This window comes from Juglans regia, chromosome 6 (assembly GCF_001411555.2).
Source record: "Juglans regia cultivar Chandler chromosome 6, Walnut 2.0, whole genome shotgun sequence".
Classification (NCBI taxonomy): domain Eukaryota; kingdom Viridiplantae; phylum Streptophyta; class Magnoliopsida; order Fagales; family Juglandaceae; genus Juglans; species Juglans regia.
The window spans coordinates 5,545,679-5,569,947 of NC_049906.1; the positions used below are offsets into that span (position 1 = coordinate 5,545,679).

The 24,269-nt window shown below is 35.3% G+C and overlaps 4 protein-coding genes across 7 annotated transcripts; 3 read left to right on the forward strand and 1 right to left on the reverse strand.

Moving 5' to 3' along the window:
• The first annotated feature begins 1,808 nt into the window (after positions 1–1,808).
• On the forward strand, positions 1,809–8,212 carry LOC108984825 (far upstream element-binding protein 1-like). 2 transcript variants are annotated; one of them, XM_018956893.2, is made up of 6 exons: positions 1,809–2,236; positions 2,496–2,782; positions 2,971–3,060; positions 3,140–3,211; positions 3,303–3,419; positions 6,811–8,212. In XM_018956893.2, the coding sequence occupies exons 1-6, from the start codon at positions 1,882–1,884 to the stop codon at positions 7,996–7,998; spliced, it is 2,109 nt and encodes a 702-aa protein (XP_018812438.2). In that variant the 5' UTR covers positions 1,809–1,881; the 3' UTR covers positions 7,999–8,212. The 2 variants fall into 2 exon arrangements, with proteins under 2 accessions (XP_018812438.2, XP_018812437.2); XM_018956892.2 differs by having other exon boundaries at positions 1,823–2,236; positions 2,496–2,785.
• Positions 8,213–10,738: 2,526 nt separating this feature from the next.
• On the forward strand, positions 10,739–14,426 carry LOC108984828. Of its 2 annotated transcripts, none has more exons than XM_018956896.2 (3): positions 10,739–10,861; positions 11,817–12,020; positions 13,975–14,426. In XM_018956896.2, exons 2-3 carry the CDS (start codon positions 11,839–11,841, stop codon positions 14,159–14,161), a joined length of 369 nt encoding a protein of 122 aa, XP_018812441.1. In that variant the 5' UTR covers positions 10,739–10,861; positions 11,817–11,838; the 3' UTR covers positions 14,162–14,426. The 2 variants fall into 2 exon arrangements, with proteins under 2 accessions (XP_018812441.1, XP_018812440.1); XM_018956895.2 differs by having other exon boundaries at positions 10,755–10,861; positions 11,820–12,020.
• Positions 14,427–15,632: 1,206 nt separating this feature from the next.
• LOC108984827 (ferrochelatase-2, chloroplastic-like) lies at positions 15,633–19,598 on the reverse strand. Of its 2 annotated transcripts, none has more exons than XM_035691118.1 (9): positions 19,183–19,598; positions 18,132–18,477; positions 17,897–18,040; positions 17,676–17,777; positions 17,335–17,438; positions 17,105–17,231; positions 16,820–16,972; positions 16,522–16,622; positions 15,633–16,184 (listed from the first exon to the last, which is right to left on the reverse strand). In XM_035691118.1, exons 1-9 carry the CDS (start codon positions 19,266–19,268, stop codon positions 15,869–15,871), a joined length of 1,479 nt encoding a protein of 492 aa, XP_035547011.1. In that variant the 5' UTR covers positions 19,269–19,598; the 3' UTR covers positions 15,633–15,868. The 2 variants fall into 2 exon arrangements, with proteins under 2 accessions (XP_035547011.1, XP_018812439.1); XM_018956894.2 differs by having other exon boundaries at positions 18,132–18,492.
• A 1,731-nt stretch (positions 19,599–21,329) lies between these two features.
• On the forward strand, positions 21,330–23,824 carry LOC108984823. The gene is made up of 3 exons (XM_035690627.1): positions 21,330–21,356; positions 21,703–21,963; positions 23,210–23,824. The coding sequence occupies exons 1-3, from the start codon at positions 21,330–21,332 to the stop codon at positions 23,372–23,374; spliced, it is 453 nt and encodes a 150-aa protein (XP_035546520.1). The 3' UTR covers positions 23,375–23,824.
• The last annotated feature ends 445 nt before the right edge of the window (positions 23,825–24,269 follow it).

The following is a 24,269-nucleotide window of genomic DNA, read 5'->3' on the forward strand; positions in this document are numbered from 1 at the left end:
ATTATGATTTATAAAGCAAAAAGATGAAGAATTGGTAAAATTCTAAAAATCTTGATACTACTTGGAAGGGGGAAATTCCCCTCAAACCCACGAGTTGGACCTACACAAAATACCGAGGCCTGTTTCGGTCCAAGCACCATCCTCTTACTGTCCTAGGGTTGCAAAAGGAATTTGGCCCGCATAGTTTGTCAGCCATGGATAGGCGCATCGCGCGAGAAACCACACTGATGAGGACAGACAAGACTGACAACCCCAGCAATGTTCGACATTTAAGGATCTGCACTGGCAAAAGAATAGTGAGCATGGACAGCTTTCCATCCCCTGATGTCGAACATGAAAAGCGGCAATTTCGACCATCCACCATAAAAGGTCCATCCGGGAAGCCACACTGCATTAATGATGCCACCCAAGTCCTGAGTCACATGAAAGGCCCCGACTGAGAGCTAATGTAGAGGATGACGTGAACCCCTTGACATGGGATACAAAATGTTCCCCATACACCATATATAAAGGCAAGCTCTTAGGTACGAGAAATTCTCTCTAATTTCAATGATGCTCTAGTCCTTACTGTACACATGAAAATACTAACTTAGGTATTGGAGGTTTTTCGAACCACCCTGAGCCCATTTTCTCTATTGTCTTCACAGGTGAAGACCCCGACTCAAGTTGCTAGGATCTTGTCCAAGCATACGAAACATGACATTAACAGTGATGCCGTTTGTGGGATCTTTCCTATAGGCCTAACGTGTCCTTTGTACGCCAATGACAACCCATTCTTAGACAACTCGAGGACCCGAAGTTTTATCAGAAGACATGGAAGCCTGTTTTGCATAAATGAAGCAGTTGATAAATACCTGATTGCACAAGTGATGAGGAGATGGCCAAGAAGGTGGGAGACTCATCCTTGGTAGATTAGATGCTTACCAGCACGAATCTATCTTACACAGCGGAGGTGATGGTCATGCCACTACCACCAAAGTTTAGGATTCCTCAGATAGATCTGTAGACGGAACCAAGGATCCTTTGAAGCATCTAGAGTCTAGACACCTTTAAGGCTCATATGACCCTACACGAATTCTCCAAAGAGATTGCATGCAGGGCCTTTCTGTTGACTCTGAAAGACGCAGTGCAGGAGTGATTCGCGTCTTTGGCACCAAACTCAATCTACAGCTTTGAGGACCTAGCTCACCTCTTCATCACACAGTTTATGGCTAGCAGAAGGAGAAGACGCCCATTCGCTTACCTCTTGACCATTAATCAACAAGAGGATGAGAGCTTGAAGGCCCACTTGGCCAGATTCAACAAGGAGTGTATGACCACCAATGATCAAGATGATAATATCACTCTTACCCCCTCCTAGAAGGCTTATGGCCCCAGAACTCATTTATAGTTGAGTTGGCTAGGAAGACTCCCGCCACCGCTCTACCTCTATCAAGTGTCCAAATCTCCAGGGCAAGTCCAGTCTAACATATTGCTCAACCTCCATCACAAAGCACTACACAACTCTTTTTATTATAAAATAAATATATAACATAATATATTAAGCTATGTTAGAGTCTAAATTTTATTGCATAAGATTTTTATGTATACTTAACATTTTTCTTATTCTTATATATATAAATAATACTACAATCATAAAAATATTTTATAAAAATAAATTAATAAATTTATGTAAATTTATATTAGATTTATATTTTAATAATATTAATTTTATAATTTGATATATTATATCAAATTATTATCTGAGTTTAATTTTATGAATTTGCTTCGCCGCTAAAATATATAAATATAATATATATACCACCCGTATTCTTATCTCGCTTCTAACGCAGTCTCTCTCTTTGCCCCTAGGGTTTCTCTCATCTCTGTCTCTCGGTTGCAATGGCCGACGAAGCTCAGTACTCGTCCGGCAGTGACACAACCACCAACAAGCGCAAGTACGAGGACCCAACGGTGCCATCTACTGGTGCTCGCCGGCCCACTGGCTTCTCCGCCCCTATCGTGCCTCAGTCACCCGACTCGGGCCACGCTCCACCGGCCTCGTACAACAGCGTACCGCCGCCCGTAGACGGGTTAACTCTTGCCAAGCAGCGTGCTCAGGAGGTCGCTGCTCGGCTCTTTAACAACTCTGGTGCCGCCGCTGGCGCTGGTGCTCTTGACGCCAAGCGCCCTAAGATTGAGAATGGCGCTTCTGGCTTCGATTCCAACGATTCCGGATTTAGCTCCGCTCCCTCTGGTCTAGTTCATTTCTTTGTCTGTATCAACTTAGTCTTGTTTCTAGGCTTTAGGTGTTGTGCTTTCTGGGACGTCTTTTTGCAGCTTTTTAGCGTTTGACTTGGTTTTGGTGGTAGATGGATTGATTTTATTTTTTAGCTCTAATTTAGATTATTTTTTGGTTTAGTTATGATATTATATCAACATATTCTATGGGTTTTGTTTGCATGATGTGCAAGTATTTGATCTAATGCAAGACTCTGCTGGCTATCATTTTACAGATGTGAAACCTCATACTCTGCACTCGGCTCCTTCAGCACCCATTCCATATGGCTTCCAGGGTTTGAGCTCGAGCAAAAAGATCGATATTCCGAATGGTAGAGTTGGTGTTATTATTGGGAAAGGAGGAGAGACAATCAAATATCTTCAGCTTCAGTCTGGAGCAAAGATCCAAGTCACTCGAGATCTGGATGCGGACCCCAATTCTCTGACTAGGATGGTGGAGCTCATGGGTACTCAAGAACAGATTGTAAAGGCTGAGCAGCTGATAAACGAAGTTCTTGGAGAGGTGGTACTAAATTTACCCCGTCTGTTTTTTTTGTGCATTTATTTCTTTAAATGCTAAACAGCTGCATGCCTACCCCAAATTTTGCATGGCCCCCTTTATGGTGGCATGTGGGAGTGCTTTTTCAGATCTCATTTCCAATGTTCTTGTAAGTGTTTACTATCTCTCCCTCTGCCAAATGTTTGGGCCAGGCTGAAGCAGGCGGTTCTGGCGTAGTTTCTCGAAGATTTACTGGACAAACTGGCTCTGATACATTTGTGATGAAAGTTCCAAATAACAAGGTAATGGGGAAGATTTTTATTTGTCAGCGTACTTTATCGGTTTCATTAAGGATGGTAAGCGATTCGTTCCTTGTTTCAGGTTGGTTTAGTAATTGGTAAAGGAGGAGAAACAATTAAAAATATGCAAGCCAGGACTGGAGCTCGTATTCAGGTTTGTGTCCAAATTTTATGTACTACCTATACTTGATCTTATTTTATTTGTGGATTCGATGTTTTCTGATTTTATTCCTAATTTATTCCAGGTGATACCTTTGCATCTTCCCCCTGGTGATCCATCGACAGAAAGGACACTACAGATTGATGGGACCAGTGAACAAATTGAATCTGCTAAACAGTTGGTCAATGAAGTCATTAGTGAGGTATGTTGGTTAATGTTAGATTGCATATTTGACCACGGCTAGAGACTGTTTACTTCTTGTATGGTTAGTAAAAGTTTTCTAGGAACATTAAATTATTTTTATGAGAAAACGAAATCTATTGCAGCAATTTTCGCAGGTGTAATAATTGTATGGATCTTATGTAGCTTCTTGAAGAAAAAAAAGGAATTTTGCCTTCTTGATTGTGTAATTGGATTTATTATTTATTTTTTAAAAAAATTTGTTACTTTGGTTTGATAATTATTACTGTGTTGCTTGGATGAGAGTACACTGTTTAGTCATTTGTTTCTGCAGCAACAATTTCAGGCCCTTGGAATCATTTTTTTGCAATTTCTTTTATAAGTTTTTTTATTGCAACCTTTTATTATCGATTACTTTGAAGTTGGGATCTTCATATGTTGTACTGTTACTGCAAATGTTTTTAGATGGTGAGACGTTTTCTGTTTATTTTGATATAGTAATTTTGGACATAACTCCTTTCGGCTCTTCATTTTTCATATTTTTCATACACTCTCTTTGTGCATGCACACATATGTAATGTGCAACCCCTCGCTCATATTCTTGAGAATCTTATGGTCAAGTTTCAGTTGCACTCTTCTCTCTGTTAATAGCTTCTCCATTTTTTAGCATTCTTATCATTTCCTGAAAATATCATTTGTAGATGTTCCTTCTCTAACATATAATCTTTGACTTTTGGATGGGTCCTGCATTTTTATTGTCTGATAGTTCTGGAATTCTTGCAAAAGCTACTTGTGTTTATGTTGAAGAAAGGATTGTGATGTTATTTATTATTAGCTATATAGTACTCTATCAATTAATCTCCATTTGTTATACCAAAATACTGTTTACGTTCCTCCCTCTCACTCTTTTTTTTATCAAAGAAAGAAATTGGTGATTTTTACATTTTTTCTTCTCGTCCTATTTGTTAATCTAACTCCATCTATTGTGCTGGATATCATCAAGACTTCTGGATTCCCTTTTGGTGGGCATATGGTTAATTTCGAAAGGATTGGATATGTTTATTTTTTATCAATTGCCATTCTTTACTTTATTGGACTTTAAATCCAAAATGTTGCTTGTGCTGCTGTTCTTGTTGGCATGCATGGAGACCTCATTGTGTTATAATTATCTGGAAGATGAGTGAGCATCTGCAATACTAACTTCCTGACATATTTCTTCAATTTTGTAGCGTTTCTAGTTTTTTATTTAGGACCTATGTAGCACAATAATTTGCAATGGTCAATATGCAGATGGATCTTATAGATCGATTTCTGAACTTATATAGACTATGAACTTGCAGCGTGTTTTTTCTTGTGTACCAGCTAAATTTATCATATGCTGTGGTTAGATTTTTATGTAAATGTTGATTTTGTTGGATGGTGGATATATGTGTTTGAGGGATAGATTGAGGTTATAACGGTGAGCTGATTTCAACAAATCAATATACGGGTGCCTGGCTGAAGAAATACATCCTCAGAGCGCCCTTTGAACTGCTAGTCTATTATAAGTTCTTATAATTGTCATTTCTAAGTGATGTGCAGATGTATTGGATAATTGGTTTCTGCCTAAGGCAGGCCTTTCGGTCATGCTTTTATGTTTAGGTTATTAGGGTCTCTTAAGAGTGCTTATTATTGTTATATAGTGCTATGAAGATTTACTGGATATTTAGTTTCTGAGGCAGGCCTTTCGTTCATACTTTTTTATTTAGGTTATTAAGGTATCATGAAAATTCCTTAATTCCATTGATTTATATTGGTCCAAGTCTACAATCCTTCTGAGCTCTATGTCCAAGTGAACAATGATTGGGATTATAGCTTGTTCAACCGTCAAATGTGCTTATTGATTCTGTACCTATGACTGATTTTATTATTGGGAACTATTGTAGGGTTAGTGTCTGTTGGACCAGTGGTGACACCAACATGGAATTCTTTGTGTTGGTGTTCCCCCAGCATCACTCTGGTATGGTTCTAAATCCTAATTTCTGATATTAGTAATATATTGTGGAGAGAAGCTGTGAGTCTCTGTTGATGGAAACACAGGGCCATTGGACTGGATTATTTGTCATTGGATGAGGAACCTTAAGGATTATTGCCGTTAGTGTCTATTATGAGAAAGTTCCTTCTAATGTTGTTCTTGGTGCATTGCTCGGTGGTAACAACAATTAGAATATCCATTTCACCTTATTGTAATGCTATATAGAAGTTTTATTTATTCTGTCCTATGTTTACTTCTCATGTCTTTGTCTTGTTCATCTAGTACTCCTCTCAGTATAAAATTGAACTGAGATCTTACATAATCCTGATTTTGGTCACTAGTTTGAATAAAAAGTAATCTTTAACATTGTTCATGATATATTTTGTTCTCTTGTATTGTTGGACACTCTGCTTAGGTGTTGCTCTTGTATATCTGCCATGTACTTGGGCTATGCCTATTTATATCTTCAATAAAATCCTTGTTTTACTGATTAAAAAAAAAATTGTTCTTTCTAATATAGACTATGCCAGTACCTATCAAAATATATTTAATGCATATAGACTCAGTAAAAGCTTTTTTCGTTTTCTACTTCCACAAATATTGTAAAAAAATCATAGCCACTTTTACAGAATTAAAATTTGAAATCCCACCTATTTCACAAGCACAAAAAGCACATCTTAATAATTTTGTACTTCCTAAACATATTTTTAAAGAACACCACTCGTACAAAAACACAAAATGCACCTAAAAACTTTTTTTCAGTCTTTTATGAGCAAGCATGCTCATGGTATATTTTAGAGTGTTTCTAGTTTAAAGTGACAGGTGTCGAATGTGTGTCTACCAAAACCTGGCAATTTCTTTTAAGGAGATATCATTTACTTGATCAATGTCTACTTGGCTCAAAATGTTGATATTCTAGGTGACCTTTATTCTTATTCTGATGCTTGTGTTTAGCGATTACAATGCTTCAATGGATTGTATGGGAAGATGCTTTCTGGTTTGCACTTCAGCATAAACTTGTTTCCTCTTCATAGCGATAGGGCTTGTATGTCTCTGTTTGTTTTATGTAAAAGTTTGTATAGTATTGTGGTCCTTTTGGTACCCATTCACTTCAATAGGGAGAGGGTGGGCTTCTGCTGGAGTAACTCAATATCTCCTCAACCAGTACGGTATGTAGGCATTTATCCCCCCTTTCTAGTATTCTCTGAAATATGATAATGTTTGTGTGGTAAAATTTGCTATAGAGGCTGTTCTGTGTAGGATTTTTGGATATTTTCCCCATTTTATGTTTATTTGAATATATATTTGTGTGTGCATCCTGTGGGTTTATGTATTGGTAGATTTTCCTAGCATTGCAAAAGAGTTTACCATCATTACCTGCGGAAACAATTTTGTGCAGAATCGTGCCAGAAATCCAGCAATGTCTGGAGGATATTCTCAACAAGGTTACCAAGCACGACCTCCTACGGCTTGGGGCACACCTGGGGCACCTCCCATGCAACAATCAGGTTATGGCTATGTGCAGCCTGGAGCATATCCGGGCCCATCTCCCCAGTATAACATGTCGCAGCCTTCTTATCCAGGCTACCCTCCCCAACCTGCATCTGGTGGATACCCCTCCAATTGGGACCAGTCAGCTGTCGCATCATCTCAGCAGACCTCTCAGGGTAGTGGTTATGATTATTACAGTCAACAGCCGGCTTCACAGCAACCTCAAACCCCTGGTGGTCCTGCAGCTCCAGCTGATAATTCTGGTTACAATTACACTCAGCCACAGCCTCCGAGTTATAATCAACAGGGACAAGGTTATCCTCAGGATGGCTATGGTGGGTATCATGCACCACAACAATCTGGATATGGTCAGCCACCACCATATGATCAACAGCAAGGTTATCCTTCTGCATCTGGCTACGGGAATGTGACCAACCCAACACAAGATGGGCACACTCCCTCTTATGGGTCCCAAGGGGAATCAGCTCAGGCTCCACCTGTCCAGCCTGCTTCCGTAGGGCAGCAAGCATACACTAGTGCTCAACTGCCTAGCCCAAGTGCTGCAAGTTATCCACCTCAAGGAACAACTCAGCAAGGTTATGGAATGCCCCCAACTTCCCAAACTGGCTATGGAAATCAAGCACCGGCTCAGTCTGGATATGGGCCTGGCTATGGACCACCTCAGTCTCAGAAACCTCTTGCCAATCCCCCAGTTTATGGACAGGCTAGTCAGTCACCAAGCACTCCTGGAGGCTATGGCCAGCCTGCCCCAGCGCAGCAAGGATATCCCCTTTCTCAAGCACCACCGTCTAGTTATGCCCAACTAGAGACTGGTCTGCAACGCCCACCATCCAATTATGGTGCTGCAGCTGGTCAGCCAGGTTATGGACCTCCAACTTATGGTGCGCCGCCTGTCAGTCAGCCAGGTTATGGACAGGCACCACCACCGTACAACTATGGTACTGCCTACTCACAGCCCCCAGTCTATTCTGCTGATGGTAATACAGGCGGGAACAATCGGGGGACTTATGATGCAACACCTGCTGCTCAGACTTCTCAGCAGAGTGTATCTGCCAAGACATCACCCCAGAGCTGATGATATCTGGTGAGTTGGGGTCATTTTGATGCTTTGATGAATGGTTTTTATATTCCTGTGGTTAGGTCTAGTTAGGTTTGTATCGCCGAAGTGATTGATCTAAGGTAAGGAATTTGTATTCCTGTGCTTTGTTTTCCTGTGCTTTGATGTCGACTGGTTCTCTAATATTATAACTGTGCTAGTATAATAATCTTTCAGCTTTTATTTCTGGTCATATACTTCTCAATGCGGTTTTCCAAAGTACATCCAGCTCTTGTTTTTGGTACTGCCATTATGAATGTTGAGGTTTTACTTGGTTTGCTCGGTATGATACTGTTGTAACCCTCAATGTTCTGCCTCTAATATAAACTTTTCCAAACTGATTGTTTCGGTTTACTTGGTATGATACTGTTGTCAGTGGACTTCGGTGAAACCAATACCGAGCCCTGTTCTCATGATCTGTTTTAAAGTAAAATATTTGTAATCATATTAATATGACCACATTTCAAATATGATCTTTAAACTAAAAGCTACATATTTACGATACTAAGTAATATTAGTGTTTGATTTAATTTACTCCAAAAAATAAAACATTAGTGTTTGATTTTCCTTTTATTCATTTTTTAAAGTTCCAAACGGTCATATAGGGCTTTAATGAGTCTTGATGGTGTCGGGGGTTTTAATGAATTTAGCTTTAAAGATGTGTTAACGAAAGTCTCTTTACTTTCACAAAAAAATTATGGGACAACGTAAATTTTGCACTAAATTTATGTTGTGCCGTGAATTTTTAGTAAAACATTTCTCTTGGTTTTAGACGTTGAGATGAAATTACCTGGTTTGGATAGTAAAATGAAATTAGATTTGTTAGTAGTAGTGAAATAATTTGTAAATAGTAATAAATGATTCGAGTTAATATGTTTTATGAAATTTTGAGAGATGAGAGATAAAAAGTTTAATAAAAATATTATAAAGTTAAAATATTATTATAATATTATTTTTATTTTGAAATTTGAAAAAATTATTTTTTGTATGTTTTTTTTTAAATAAGACACGGTTACAGATAACTAATTACATAATTAGATCTGTAATCGGGTTCATACCGGATCTGGGTTCATCTTATTCTCTCGGGTTCAATCTGAGTGGATAACCTTCCAAATTCATCCAAAAATAATTTTTGGGTTTCGGATCAAATTGTAAAAAAAATCAGCTCGGTTGTACACCCAAACCTAAATGGGCTCGTCTCAATTTCTTACCCAAACACCTAATACAAGAACAATTACGGGAGAGATACATACAACCTATGGATTTAAATACTGTGATTGATTTCGCCCATTTGTAATATTTTTATAACCTGGAGATTGATGAATGCGCACTCCATTTGTAATACAACCTTTGCCTTTGGGTTGAAACAGATAAGATGATAAATCTATATACAAAGTTGGAACATATGGGAATCTGAGTTTCAATTGGAGCTCTGGCGCCATTAATTAGCCCATTGATCTATGAATCCTCAGTAATGTTTCGTTTTGTGAAAATAAAGTCCTCGCCATCTCAAGATTCTCATCATTTGATTGAGTTCGGTGTTATCTCACAATCCAAATTTATCCTTTTAATTGTAAAAAGGGTTCTTACAAAATTAAATTTTTAAATAGTTTTAATTAAATTTATTAAGTTATTTTTATTTAACATATTATATAAAATTAAGTTAATTTATAAATTTACTTTAATAAAATCAGCAGCCGTCAAAATTGAGACTTTTCCTTAGAGCATTCTCATTGGATTGGCTAAATTCATCTTCAAAATTTAGCTAATATCACACTTTTTTACATTTGCATATTCCATTTAAATTCAATCTCCACATTAGATTAGCCATCTACTCTCTATATAATAATAAAATATTATTAAATTAATAATTTATTTATTTAATTTATTTGTATCACATTTTATAATTCTACCAATTTAATATTAATAATAATTATATTCTAATTAAATTAATATTAAAAAAATCATATTTTCAAATGTCATTTAATGTTAATAAAAAAAATTGAGATTAAACTTAATTGGAGTGAGAAATTATTATTTTAATATTTGGTGAACCAATTGTGATTTTCTATATTTGGCTAATCACTGTAGCAGAAATTTAAATTATTTTGGATATGACCAATCCAATGTAGAGTCTTTTTAGTACAAATTATCTAAATTTTATCTAATCTCCTCATTTGGCCAAGCCAATGAGAATACTCTTATCAAATAGGCTGGCCATTCAGCAAGTTTATTTTTTATTAAATAAATAGTATCCATTACCCAAAGTTGTTTGATCTAGTTAAATAGATTTATTTTATTGGGAATTAATTGATATGATCTGTTACTGTATAAAGTTGATGAATTTTACTTTTCTAATTTCTAAATTAGGTAAAAATAAATAAATATTATTGAATTGCCATAATAATCATATCAATAAGTTGTATGCTTGATCAATTAAGTTATAAAGAAGACTTAGGCCTATATTATTTTCATTGATACGATAAAATGAGTTAAAATTAAAATTAAAAATTAAATAAAATATTATTAAAATATATTTTTTAATATTATTTTTGTTTTAAAATTAAAAAAATTGAATTATTTATTTTATTTTTTTGTAAAAATTTAATAAAATTATAATAATTAGATGAGTTGAATTGAGAGAAATTATAAAAATAAATTAGGCCTAAGATAGACGTGGCAGAATTTTAGTGGTAACCAGGGAAGCAATGGATGAACTTCACCGGAGAGAACCAACCCAACCCAAGCTTCTGCTCTCAGCAAGTGAAGCATAAAACCCTTCTCTCCATCTCTCTCTCTCTCTCTCTCTCTCTCTCTGTGTGAAGACCAAGAAAGTTGTAAGGTACATAAGCTTATATATACGATCTGAGAACTTTTGATTAAAACGTTCTTTCTCGCTTCGTTAGTTGATTTTTCTCTGTTTTTTGCTGCCGTTTTTCAGAAATCTAGGATTCTTGAAGCTTGAAACACACACACACACACACACACAACGCCGATTCATATATAGGGTTGCATTGGGGTCCATGATGTCGCAAAATGGATTTCGATTTCATTCACAATAATATATTGTTATACCCAAACACCTAACGGGTTATTGGTATGAATTTCTGGATTCCTGTCCATTTCCTGCTGTGTGATATTTCTTAGTTCGATTTAATTATCGGAACGGCTTGTAGTGACTGCTATTTTTTTCCTTTTATTTTTCATCCCGTAATTGTTATAGGGATATCAAGAAAAGAACACGTAGTGATATCGTGATTACAGAGTGTAGAAGCACTTTTTATTTGAACGGCCATATAAAAAATGTAGAATTGGATGACTCATTCGTAATGCAATTTATTCTGTTTGATGAATCAGCTAGGTCCACCTTTGCGGTTCAGGCTGTTTTTATTGTAATTGTTTGCAAAACCAAATAAACTTCTGTATGTCTCCATAGAAAATAATCATTTTTTGGAAATTGTTATATTTGTTACAAAATCAACCAGTGAATTTTGGGCCAAGGGAGGACATGCCATCTGAGCCAGAGCTGATTTGCTTATTTCTTGGTATAATATTATTTTGTAAGGCTTCTTACCATTTTTAAAGTAGCAAGGCTTTGCACATTATCACCATTATGGTCCCCTGAACTTATGGTAAAGACTTGGGGAATTTCCTTTCAGTATTAGCTTCCAAAAAGCTGACGCACTGAAGAAATACGTGAATTGTGAATACATTCTTGATTGATGAGAGAATAAATTCTTGGCCATTATGTCGGGAGATATAGTCTGACAGATGCCTAAATGTATTGTTTTGCATAGTAGTTTTTAGCTTGGAGATTTGATGGCGTCCAAGCTGGTTCAATTGCAATCCAAGGCTGCTCAGGCTTCACAGTTTGTGGCCAAGCATGGAGGTGCCTACTACAGGCAGTTATTGGAGCAAAACAAGCAGTACATTCAAGAGCCACCCACCGTCGAGAAATGCAATCTTTTGTCAAAACAATTGTTCTATACTCGCCTTGCCAGGTCAGCCACGATATGTAATTCATATTCTAGCTTTCCCTCACGATTTTATGTGTCAATTTGGTTCTTGAAGCATGAATTCTAAGGTCCATTTTATCACTGAATTGGTTCCATTTGTTATTTAGTAATGGTGTGGCTTGGGATATCATACTTTGATACTTTCAACATGGACTTTCTTGTGAAAATTGATAATGTTATGTGTGTAATATGTAGCTCATCCATTTATAATGTTTTATAATATCTGCGACTGGTTTGGAATATTTATGCAAGATTGACTGGTTTCCTGCCTGAACTTGATTCCCTTGCTCTAGAATTTAATCAATCCAAATGTGCAGATTCTTGTTGGTTCTTATGTATATGGAATTTGCTTACCTTGTTAAAACCAACAATTTCTCTTATAGTCTGATCAAAGCATATTCTTAATATGTCGTATGTGCGTGTCCTTCCAATCCCAATCAAGCTGTAATGACGGCTTGGTCCATTGGTAAAAAATATTTTTTATATACTTCCATGGTATCTCAGTGGGCATATTTAATTTTAGATAGTCATTGTCTGATCTTCATTGCGCATTGTGCATATATTTGTCTTTGTTGATATATAAGAAATTTCCCTAGGAGTAATTGAGTCCACAAGTTAAGAGTGGCGATAATATCCACCCAATTTTCCTTTTTCGTTTTCCATTTGGTTGATTTATGAGTAAAGCTTGTTTCACTTAGTGTGGAGTGAAACTATCACTGGGTCATGTTAGGTTTAAAAGCATGGAGCACAGTTGGACCCCATTATATCCGTTGATACTTGATAAGATAAATAGGTTCCTTGACAAAGTGCATCTGCCGAAGGCTGGCTTGAATATTTTCTAGTGAGTAGAACTTAGCCACTTAGCCACTGTGACTTTCAAGCTTCATCAATTGCCACGAACAAGGGCTTTAAACAAAATATGATACTTCTTGTGCATTTTCATGCCCTTTTGAGACCCTAAAACATAAGTTCCCACCCTTTCCCCCTCCCCCAGTGGGATATCAGGTCGGCTAAGGTGAGAAAACACCAAGTGACTATTCCTTTTCTTGTTGATGGATGAGAAATTATCTGGTCAGAAAGTAAATATGGGGTGCTACAAATGTCCCTTGCAGGGCCAGACCAAAACTTATGTGGTTCTTTTAAGCGTGATATGATGTATTACTGCATTGAGGAGAATAACAGTAAAGAAGAAAGTAATGGTTAATGAGACCTATTCTTTAAATCAGCAGTCATCTTTGACAGGTGGACATAGAGCATGAAACTGTATATGTGAATGCCGTTATTCTGTTGCATTGTTCTTTCCACTGATGTGGCTGTTATTGTGTTTTTTTCTTTGTAAATAAGAAAAAAGAAAAACAAAATATGTGTTTGCAAATATATTTTGAATTATCTTAGATAGAAATCATTATTCTTCTCTCCTTAGTATGGAATGCATAGATGACTATCATTAACTGATAGTCTGAATGTGATGTCTGAATGTGATGTGTAGTCATCTTGATCACTCTGACTCTCTTCGATGATGGTTTATTGCTACTAACATATAGTGACAAGACTTCTCTTATCCTCTAAAATGGTTGGTTGCATCACCTATAAAACCATAACTTTTATAACAATTACCAGATGTATTCACTTTCACAATCCTAAATTTTGCTGCTTCTGATATATTGTTAAGTACTTTGGAATTTTGGTACTTCTTCCCTGTTGAAGCAGGACTACATTTTATTAGTATTTGTTATACACTGTTGTTAAAGTCTGTGTTTTTGTATTTGCAAATTTTGTATGATATTGCTTCATATGAGTTGTGTTCAGATAAAATTTGCTTCCATGTTGAGATACTGTGGACGGTGCATGCCATACATTTCTAAGGTGGTTCCAGTTATATAAAAATAAAATTGGTTTATTGAGTAAAATAGATTTAATTAACTTGTTTGTGATACAGTACTCGTGGGCGCCAGGAAGCATTCTGGAAGGAGCTTGATTATATCAAGCATCTATGGAAGAACAGGCAGGAACTCAAGGTTGAGGATGCTGGCATTGCTGCCTTGTTTGGGCTAGAATGCTTTGCCTGGTACTGTGCTGGTGAGATTGTAGGTCGAGGATTTACATTCACGGGCTACTATGTTTAAATGCTGCATCAGGAAGACTGCTTTTGAAGTTGATTTGATTGAGCTACTCATCGTTTAATTTTATGTTTGAATTGCCATCAAGGGACAATAACATACATGTTAAAATATTATACTCTGGGATTTATGGCAATTGTGTAGACGAACAAAGTCATTAGCATCAATAATCTCTTCCAATATCATGTTTTCGTCTATCCTTTCTGTTTTTCCTTCCAATGAGCCCTATTATAAGCTACATCATGGATAATGTTCTTCTACCCTTCTGCTATATGATCTTTTAAAGAGAATTTATTTTGTGGATTGATTCAGTAGGGCATTGGGGAAGTGTCAGGTTGTGTGTAGACACTTTTCTTCAATCAAATGCACATTTTTTTCCTATCAGGTAAATTTTGACTGAGGAATCATGGTTTGTTCTAGTTGGTATATAAGATCTAAGATTTTTTTGGAAAATGTTATTCTAAGACTTTACACCACACACCATCCACGTGGCATAATTTGATTTGTAATATTCAAATTTTAAAATTTATCTTTCAAATCAAATTATGAAATCTATCTTTCAAATCAAATTATGTCAATAGTGTATAGTGTAGAGATTTTAGAATAGAGTTGATCTTTTTGGATTCAGTGTTACTAGTTTTCCTTGTTCATATCAAGAGATGTCAACGGTTTCTAAGAGTTGACATAATCATAAAACTGGACATGCTCCAATTTATGGAAATAATGAGCTCGGCTATATCCTTTTTTTTTGTCCAAAACTTGGCGGAACAAGCACATTGTTTTTTTATTTTTTACAAACTTTCAGATATCCAGCAAGTGAAAAATCTTTTTGCTTCAAAGAAAAGTCTTATATCTATAATTACGCACCAGAGCCTGTCCTAGCGATTGTTTGGAAACTTAGATGAGATGAGATTTTTCATCTCAAAGCTTCTCTTTATTTTCTTTTCAAAAATAAATTTAAATATAAAATATTTTTCAACTTCAAATTTGACTTTTTCATCAAATCATTATAATTTTTTCAAACTTCCAAATAAAACAAAAAAAAATAATACAATTTTTTTCAAAATCCAAAACAAAAATTATACTCAAAACAATTTTTTAATTTTATAATATTTTTATTCAACTTTTACTCTCATTTTCTAAAACCAAATAAATCATCTTAACTCAAATCATTTTACTACCATTCACATAATTCTCGTATTATTACCCAAACATGAGTTAATTTTAACATCAAGAACATGGTGAGGTTTGAAGTGAAGTGCCTCATTGAAAGTCATCTATGGCTGAATGAACTGTTCCAACCAATGGCATTTTGTGGGACCGAAGCAAGTGGCAGATTGCAATGCCCTGCTATATCATCCACCAAAATATGCAGTAATAAGTTATAAGTTGAAGTGGAGGGGTTAAAAACAGCCAGCAATAATATTGATGCCTTGATGCTGTGCTCTACAATCAAATGATAACAATGACACAGCACTGGGATAAATCCATCCTTTCCACGAATAAGAATCACTGATCATAACTATTGCTTCCTTACAAAATTTTCAGTTCAAAAAATTGTGTCTTCTTCGTATAGATTTGTTCAAAAAGCAAAAAAGAGAGAGAGAGAATGTCTCCATAATCCATACAAATTCTGTTACCTTGTTTCAACCTTACTCTCTTTTAAGTGCAGCATCTTCAAAATATAAAGGTAATGAGGCTTTTGATCTTACTTCAAAAGAGATGATTCCTAAATGCCTGTACCATTTTTGGAGACAGCAACAAGAAAACTGCCAAGATGGAACCAAAGAACATTTTGATAATATATTGCATTGGGTCATGATCAACTGCTTTGGAGGCGCTCCTTGAGGTTGAGATGGCTGTTGCTGATGGTAGAGCTTCTATTACAGCATCTGCAAGATCCATGATGAAAGTAGAGGTGCATCCAAGGGCAGGGACGCGGCCCCAATTCTCAATCCCAGATTCAAGCGCCAAGTGCTTGTACTCCATATCAATCTCTTCAAGAGTCTCTATGTGTTCACTCACAAAGCTGGAATATCAACAGACATTAAAAGAAGTTAAATTTTTCTGTAGCCTGAAGATTAACATATTTATCAGAGGTAGGAATGAAAGAAATGCACCAACAAGGGTAAATATTCAAAGACAATCTAGAATTCCTGGTCAAAATCAATTCCCAAACAGGCTAAATGGTAATTATCTTCCAGAATCCAAATAACATCTATTATAAAACTAAATGCACTTTTTATTCAATAAAGAACTAGTAAATAGAAGACATTAGATATTGTGAAAAAATAACATTTTCAAGTATCATCACAGACTAAACTCCACACAAGCAATATGATTCTACTTCAACATGAAGGATATACCTCACTGGAACAGCTAGGAGACTCTTCACACCTTTCTGGCCAAGCTCAACTAGAACTTCATCGGTGTAGGGCTTCAGCCATTGAATAGGGCCAACTCGGCTCTGTTTGAAACCACAAGAGGGGGGAGGAAAAGAATTAGAGAAAAGGAAAAGGCAAGGATATAAGAAATTAAAGATAGGATAGCCTCGATCTAGTAACAAGCAAAAAAGGATCTTGTAGCTAGCTTGGAGGTAAGTAACACAAGATTGTGTCAAGAACCAAGTAAAGAACCTCAAAGCTAAAACATAAGATGACCAACCTGATAACAAAGAGTATGTTCATTGTTAATTCCTCTGGCTTTCAACTCCTGCATGATTAAGTAGATGCACTCCTCCATTTGATCCTTGTATGGATCTCCAGCATCCTCAACATAGCTGACTGGTACTCCATGAGCACTGAAGAGTATCATAACCTAAAAAATACCACAAAGCAATAAGTAACAGGTCCCGCAATGGTAGAATTCACCATTTGACAAGGACAAAAAAGTTTCCAGACACATTAAAATAGTAATGTCAAATCAGTTGGTTGTGAGAACTAAACCCACCTCCTCAGGCTTCAAAAAACTCTTAAACTCCTTCTCGATCAAGTCAGCCATTGACTTAATGTAACCTTCTCGTTGATACCAAGAATTTATGATAGAAACAGGCAACTCTGATAGATATGCATCTTCTCTGATATAGGACTCACAGTCAGACTTCAAACAGATTTATAAAGGGGGATAAAAATCTAATTACCCGCTTATAGATGCAGGTCACAAACAGACAAGATTATCACCTGAATATTCTCTGGAGTACACCAATGCTTGACCCAGTTGTGGATATGGAGAACTGGGGATACAGAGGCAGCACAACAAGCCTGGTTATTTTGTCCTTTTTAATCTGCCAAAGACGATAAGATAAAGTTCAACCTTTTGACCCAACCAATTGGAGGATAGATGGGATGCACAATTGACAAACTTTAACAATGTTAAAGATATCTTCATTATTTTAGTTATCATTTTTACTTATTAAGCTTATCTTTCTCTCAATATCACTAAGATAGTAGACTGCATGAACTTCCCAGTGTCTTAACATCACCCAAAAGTAAAAGGTTTGAACTATAGACATAAAACTCACTTGCTGAATTGCTTCCTCGGTGAATGGGTACCAATACCGCATTCCAACATAGACATTTACAGGCATGTTCTTGGCTTCCAATGCCCTCTTAAGTGCATGTGCCTGCAACAAGTATAACAAACCATAAATAAACCTACTCAAATTAGATGTATGCAAACCTAAAAGTATTATCAACGTTCAACAAGAATAACACATGCATTTGAACAAGACATGCATTCTACCTGCTCATCAGTTATTTTACGCAAGGGAGAGCCACCTCCTATAGCAGCATAGCCTTCCTTGCTTTTGGGAGCCCGAAACACAGATATTAGCTTAGCCAATGGTTGCCGGAGAAATTGAAATAACCTTGGGAGACGAATGATATCCTAATTTGAAGCAAGAAAACTATTGTTAGGGCCCAAAATACCACAACCTTTGAAGCTGGCACAATTAGGCAAGCATAAGCAATTAACATACTGGATCAGCAAATAGATTGAACAAGAATGGTTGAACATCATCAAGAGTCTCTGGTCCTCCTAGATTCAGAAGTAGCACCCCAATCTTCTCTTCAATGGCATGTGAATCAGAATCTACCTGAGCTCCACTGTACGTGCTCACACCTGCAGAGCAAAATGTTTGCCCCACTGTATTTCTCTTATCAATTGGGCCACAGTGATGTGATCTGCCAACCAGGCTACTTCCCTTATCACTTGAGCTAGAACATGAAACGACAATTTCTTTAGAGGAAGATTTATTATGATCACGTAATCCCTCGGATAAATGGCACGAGACAGACTTGAGAGATCTGGTATAAGAGCACGACCTGCCAACAAATAACCTTTATAAAGATCTTAGCTTTAAGGAAATGAACAGCTGAAAAGTTCAGATTGCCGCACTACTGAAAAACGAGCAGCTTCATTTTTCATAAAAAATGTTCAGCTCAACTTCAATATTACAAAAATCAAACTAAAGAGTTTGCTCTTGCATCATTTCAGTTTTCAAAAAAGTTTGGTCTTATATTTCTTCACCTGAAAAATCATAACACCAAGAGCCCATTGATGTTTGAGAAGAAAGCATGTCCCAAAAATGGTGGTATTGTTACGATGATAGTGGTATTTAGCTGATTGCACTTCTTTCTATTCTTTTTCCACTCTAGCAAATGCTAATACTAACGACTTTCTTTCTCATTCTAACAATGCTAATCTCTAAGGGATAATTTCCTCCAACGTTTCAACAGTGCACAGATTAACCCGTCAACCATCCATCTAACAAACCAAGGTAACGTAACAAAATGAGACGAAAGAAGTTTCTTATGGATTCCATTAGAACCAGTGGAAGGTGTTCCTCAATGATGTCCAAATATTAGCATCAAATCAACAGCCATTTCCATGTCATACTATAATCAAAACAAAAAGATCAAGTTTTGTGATCGATCCCGAACCGTCCGATTTCAGGTGGGCGTGAATGTCTATAACACAATTTTCGAAACAAACAGAACTTAAATAAGAATCGATCGTATAAAGCTTACGTTGGAACTCTATGATTCGATTTGCAGATATTCGAGCCGAAGAGCTTCGTACGGGGAAGAACACCGGAGCATGACGTCGCGGACATGGCGTCGTAATTGCAAAAAGGTACTCTCCTTAAAAAAGAACAAGAAAAACCCCTAGAAACCCGAAACGCTTCGAATCCTCGAGGAAAGAAAATCAAGGAACTCGTTATGAGAAGAAGAAGAAAAAGAAGAAGAGTGCTCGACTTTTCTAGGGCTGGTTGAAGCAGGAAGAATAAATGCGAATTGAAAAAGTCAAAAGCGGAGAGTGAAGAATCGTCGAGAGCCTCCACCAACTCTCCCTGCAAACCGTGTTTCGGGACGAGCGAGATCTTTCTGTGATGGAGTCGGTAAACGAACGCGTGACGCTTAGGTCTTTTCGTGGAAGTTGGGCTCTACCCCTTAGGTTGGCTACATGAACAAGTCATACGTATTTAATTGGAAAAACCTTTTCTTCCGTAGCTATCGCTGCTCCCTGGACTTTTTTATTTTTTATTTTTTTTAACGATTAAGAATATATTTTTTAATAATATTTTAATTTTTTAAAAGATATTAAAAATATTAAAAAAATACATGTCAAAAAAGTAAAAAAAACTACTATAATTAACATTCTCGTTAGGAGCTGTGGCTATAGAGCCACTCTAATTAATTATTGAAAAATTATATACATAAGCTTTACATTTCTGTACATCATTTAAAAATATGTGAATTTATTCTTTTATCCTTATGTTTCATGAAATATGAAATATGAAAATAAAAAAATAAAATCACATATTTTTTAAGTGGTATGCAAAGTGTGAAGCTTACATGTAGTATAACTCTTAACTATTAGGTAGACGGTTTCATTTGTATTCGTAATCCATCTCAATCCACCTCGATTTATCTCATCTCATCATTATAATTTTTTTAAAATTTTCACATAAAATATAATAAACAATTCAACTTTTTAAAATTTCAATATAACTTTCCTAAATTTTCACACAAAATATAATAAATAATTCAACTTTTATTCTATTATTCACAAACCATCTTAACTCATATCTGAATCTAAACTACTCTAGTTCACGAAAGAAATTTTATAAAATTAAAGAAAAATTTTAATTTAAAATTAACGTAATTTAATATGACTTGTTTTTCTATTTACAAGATAGTGTAGTGGGCATATCATCTATACTATTTAAATGATATTATTTCATTTATAAGTAATTTTATTTTTAAATTTATCTTACAAATTAAATTATGTCAAATTAATTGTGTGGAAAGTGTATCCTCTACGTAGGTTTGTAAATAAAACCTTTTAATATATCATTTCAAATCTATGTTACAATCCAACATACTATGTTAGGCCATATTAACTTGTGAACTTTTATAAAATCTCTTAGTAAAGCAAGTATTTCTCTATTTAATACATATTAAAGCTTATTTTGTTTTTTTATTTATGACTTTTTTTTTTTGCTAAATAAATATAATTATGAATTTTATACATTTTCCATGAGATCGTGATTAATATTAATTACTTGATTATTATGAAACTACAACACTTAAAAAGTATATTGTATTCACAAATTAATAAAAAAATTAAAATTATAGCCGATATCATAAATGATTTTATCACAGAATATATGATTTATTTAAAATTTTAGATAGTTTAATTTAGAGTTTATGTAACTACTTTTCAAATAGAGTGTGTGGTGATTATACATTCTAAGACTTTATCAACAGTACTCATATACAAATATCAAAATCAAAATTCATATTTTTGAATATTTTAAATTATGTATTTCTTTCTTATCAATTTAAATAGAGAAATATTTTAATCATAAATAAATTATATAAAAGTAATCTCATAAATTAATGTAGTATGATGTAGTTCGTCAGATTATAAAATAGATCTAACAGATCAGAAGAAACTATATCAATTTATAATATTATTTTATATAATTTTTTTTTTTTTTTATAGATGTAAGAGTATTTTTCTAAATATAATTTTTAAAAACAAAATTGCATTCCTATCATTTTACAAGGTACAACAACATCCACGTCCGTAAACTCAAATTCAAGAAGCACAACTTCTCTAACAAGCCTATGAGCTACTGCTACACAACTGATTTTCAAGGGAGTGCGCAATGCGCATAGCCAAGTGTATAAGAGCGGTAACAACTAACAACCCCACAACTGTATTTCTTACCTACTACATTTTCTTCCATTTTCTCAGTTGTACACGTTTCACATTTCATTTTCACAAAACAAGTGGGGCTGTGGGGATTGGGTTCTATTCCATAGGATTATGAGAAGAGATAACTATAAATAAATAAATAAAAATTTATATAAATAAAAAATTAATTTTTTATTTAAAAATTAATTTTTAAATAAAAAATTTTATTTTTAAATAATTATGTAATATTTAAAAGTAAAAACACGTGCCAGTCGCATTTAACAGCCTATTGGGCTTGAGAGTGGGCTGGATTCATTTATATATGACTAACAACATTACTTGAGCTTCTGTCTGTCCGTTTCAGTAATTCCGCTCTCCTTGCACTAGGGTTTCTGAGAACCACTATAAATCAGTGCATTTTAGCCTCCGCACTTCCGCAGCAGGCATCTGCTCTGCTTCCCTCGCTCGAGGATACGCTCTCCTCTTTCAATGTTCTCGGGCTTCAAACGCCTTGCGGGCAATATGATCGTCTTAATACTCTGCTGGAACCGCTCAGAACAATTGCAATGTTTAGTAGATATTGGCTAACACTCGTAGTAAAACAGGTGCTTGAAAATCTTTTCCTCAAATCTGTCGAATATGTTCTTGAGCCACGTTTCTGTGTTGTGTTAATGTCTTGGATTTGCAAAAATGTTGTTCGGTTTGGTTTCCTTGTTATGTGGCTGACCATTTTTATGATAACGGAAGGTTTGTTTAATTGATGTATTATGAGATCTGATCATGGTAAAGATGATGTGCGATGAGAGATGAATGAGATTTTAAGGCGGGCTCCATTTTTCGAGTCAACAGCGGGGACCCATTGGTGGTGACCTGTCTGCCGCTTGGAGCCCAAATGAACTTAACCGGAGGAAGATCCTTGAAACTCATCGTTGTTTCATGACACAATACTCTGGTCACATTTAAAACATCAGCGTGTGTACATATATATATTTCTGTTTTTGCTAGCTTTGTTTCGTTTACTCGAGTTGTCTGTTTTTGGGTTCACAAAGGGTCAGTTATTTGGTCTTTGTTTAGTTTTGTAGCTAATGGCACTCAGTCAGACACGGGTGTTTGTTAGTCAATCTCATAACAATCCACCTTTTGCATGGTGCCTAGAAAGAGCTACTTGTCACGATCGGTAGGGAGCCATTACTTTGTGGTTTCCTGCAAATTTAAAGCAGCTAAATTGTTAACAATCTCATGGTCTAGATTCTAGATGAGTTTGATACGTTTTCGTTGGGCTTGTTGCCAAACCCATATCGTTTTTCAAAACTCATCTGAACGAATGGTTAAGAACGGCCTTTCAATTTTGTAAAGCTTAATTAACACATTGGCTTAATTGTTTTTGTAAGATGAGTTGAAATTAAAGTTAAAAAATTAAATAAAGTATTGTTAGAATATATTTTTTGTTTTTGTACATGAGATGAGTTGAAATTAAAGTTAAAAAATTAAATAAAGTATTGTTAGAATATATTTTTTTAATATTATTTTTGTTTTAGTATTTGAAAAAGTTGAATTATTTATTTTATTTTGTATTAGAAGTTGAGAAAGTTGTAATGATTAGATGAGATGAAATGTTTTTTTGAAAACAAACGATTAATCTATTTCCTTCAATATCTCACTGGGTTCTCCTTTAGTAGTATCTATTAAGCATAAATTAGAGCTTAGGTGCTTTATACTTACATTATTGGTTTATAATTTGACCTTCACCTTGAATTTGTTGTTGTAATATGGTGTCTGTTTTGCAGTAGTCTATATAGATGTTTTCCCTATTACAGATTTGTTAAGCTTGCTTTTTGTTTTTTATTGAAGGTTGCACGTAACTGCAGCCTGACTGGAGATCTTGAGGCCAAGCGTTCTGCCCTGACATGCTGCTACCTTTTTGAGGCAGGAAAATGGGAAAAATCTGAGATTTGTATCAGTTCTAAAATGCAAATACTGGTGTCTATTTTGCATTGCCCATTAATATCTTTTTGAGCATAGGGGAAGAAGGCATAATGACATGACTGTGATGACAAAATCTAAGACATTAATGGGGAAGGGGGGAAGCGGTCCATTCCTTTCCCCCATCCTCGAAGCTAAAGAATCTCTCATATAGACGGTTGGAGAAAAGAGAGGACGAACAGGGAGCACCCGCGACAAAGTGAAGCTGGAGTCAGGGGTCCTGGGGGTTTCATTAAGGAAAAAATAAAAAATAGAGGAGAGACTTTGCTAAGTTGCAAGGTAAAATTGTAAAACCTGTAAAAGTTTAAACCTTGATCAATTTGAAGATATGATGATGAGATTAAGGTTCCATCACTTCCATGGTCAAGCAGTCATCTTTTCCACTCTGGATTCTCCAGTGCTCGTTTCTTCAATTGAGGAAAATCTTGTACCGTTCTTGAATACGCATATTTGTTTTTGGCCAGTTAACATGTGTTTAATGTTGCAAATCTAAAATTTCTTTTTAAGCAGTACATTATGTTAGAACAATCATATGAGAAATATTTGGTTTAAAATTTTACCAAGTGCTGTTTGAATTATGAGTTGAGAAGGAAGTTGAAAGTTGAATAAAATGTTATTAAAATATTATTTTTTTAATATTATAATTTTTTATTATATTTTGTGTAAAAATTTAAAAAGTTATAATAATAAAACGAGATAAAATTTCCAAACGGAATCTAAAACAATTGACACTCACCTTGTTGAATGGGAAGTGTGATTCACGTCAACTATCCACGAATTTAGAGTATTAGCATTGGTCTATGCATATGCAAAGTCATATTTGCATAATATGACCACAAAATCATCCACATTGGCTTATGCATATCCAAATATTTAGCTATCTATGAACAGTGCTTATCCAAATTTGGATAATTACTATTCACCCTGT

What these genes read in the sequence shown, in the direction of transcription:
- LOC108984823 (XM_035690627.1), top strand. Translation starts at nt 21,330, where the DNA reads ATGCGCATAGCCAAGTGTATAAGAGCG. An exon ending in TAGCCAAGTGTATAAGAGCG is followed by an intron (nt 21,357 to 21,702) that starts GTAACAACTAAC and finishes ACATTACTTGAG; the next exon opens with CTTCTGTCTGTCCGTTTCAG. An exon ending in TAACACTCGTAGTAAAACAG is followed by an intron (nt 21,964 to 23,209) that starts GTGCTTGAAAAT and finishes TTTTTATTGAAG; the next exon opens with GTTGCACGTAACTGCAGCCT.
- LOC108984825 (XM_018956892.2), top strand. Translation starts at nt 1,882, where the DNA reads ATGGCCGACGAAGCTCAGTACTCGTCCGGCAGTGACACAACCACCAAC. An exon ending in TGAAAGTTCCAAATAACAAG is followed by an intron (nt 3,061 to 3,139) that starts GTAATGGGGAAG and finishes TCCTTGTTTCAG; the next exon opens with GTTGGTTTAGTAATTGGTAA. An exon ending in GGACTGGAGCTCGTATTCAG is followed by an intron (nt 3,212 to 3,302) that starts GTTTGTGTCCAA and finishes AATTTATTCCAG; the next exon opens with GTGATACCTTTGCATCTTCC.
- LOC108984827 (XM_018956894.2), bottom strand. Translation starts at nt 19,268, where the DNA reads ATGTCCGCGACGTCATGCTCCGGTGTTCTTCCCCGTACGAAGCTCTTC. An exon ending in GTAAAATAACTGATGAGCAG is followed by an intron (nt 17,778 to 17,896) that starts GTAGAATGCATG and finishes TACTTGTTGCAG; the next exon opens with GCACATGCACTTAAGAGGGC. An exon ending in CCGAGGAAGCAATTCAGCAA is followed by an intron (nt 17,439 to 17,675) that starts GTGAGTTTTATG and finishes CGTCTTTGGCAG; the next exon opens with ATTAAAAAGGACAAAATAAC.
- LOC108984828 (XM_018956896.2), top strand. Translation starts at nt 11,839, where the DNA reads ATGGCGTCCAAGCTGGTTCAATTGCAATCCAAGGCTGCTCAGGCTTCA. An exon ending in TTCTATACTCGCCTTGCCAG is followed by an intron (nt 12,021 to 13,974) that starts GTCAGCCACGAT and finishes TTTGTGATACAG; the next exon opens with TACTCGTGGGCGCCAGGAAG.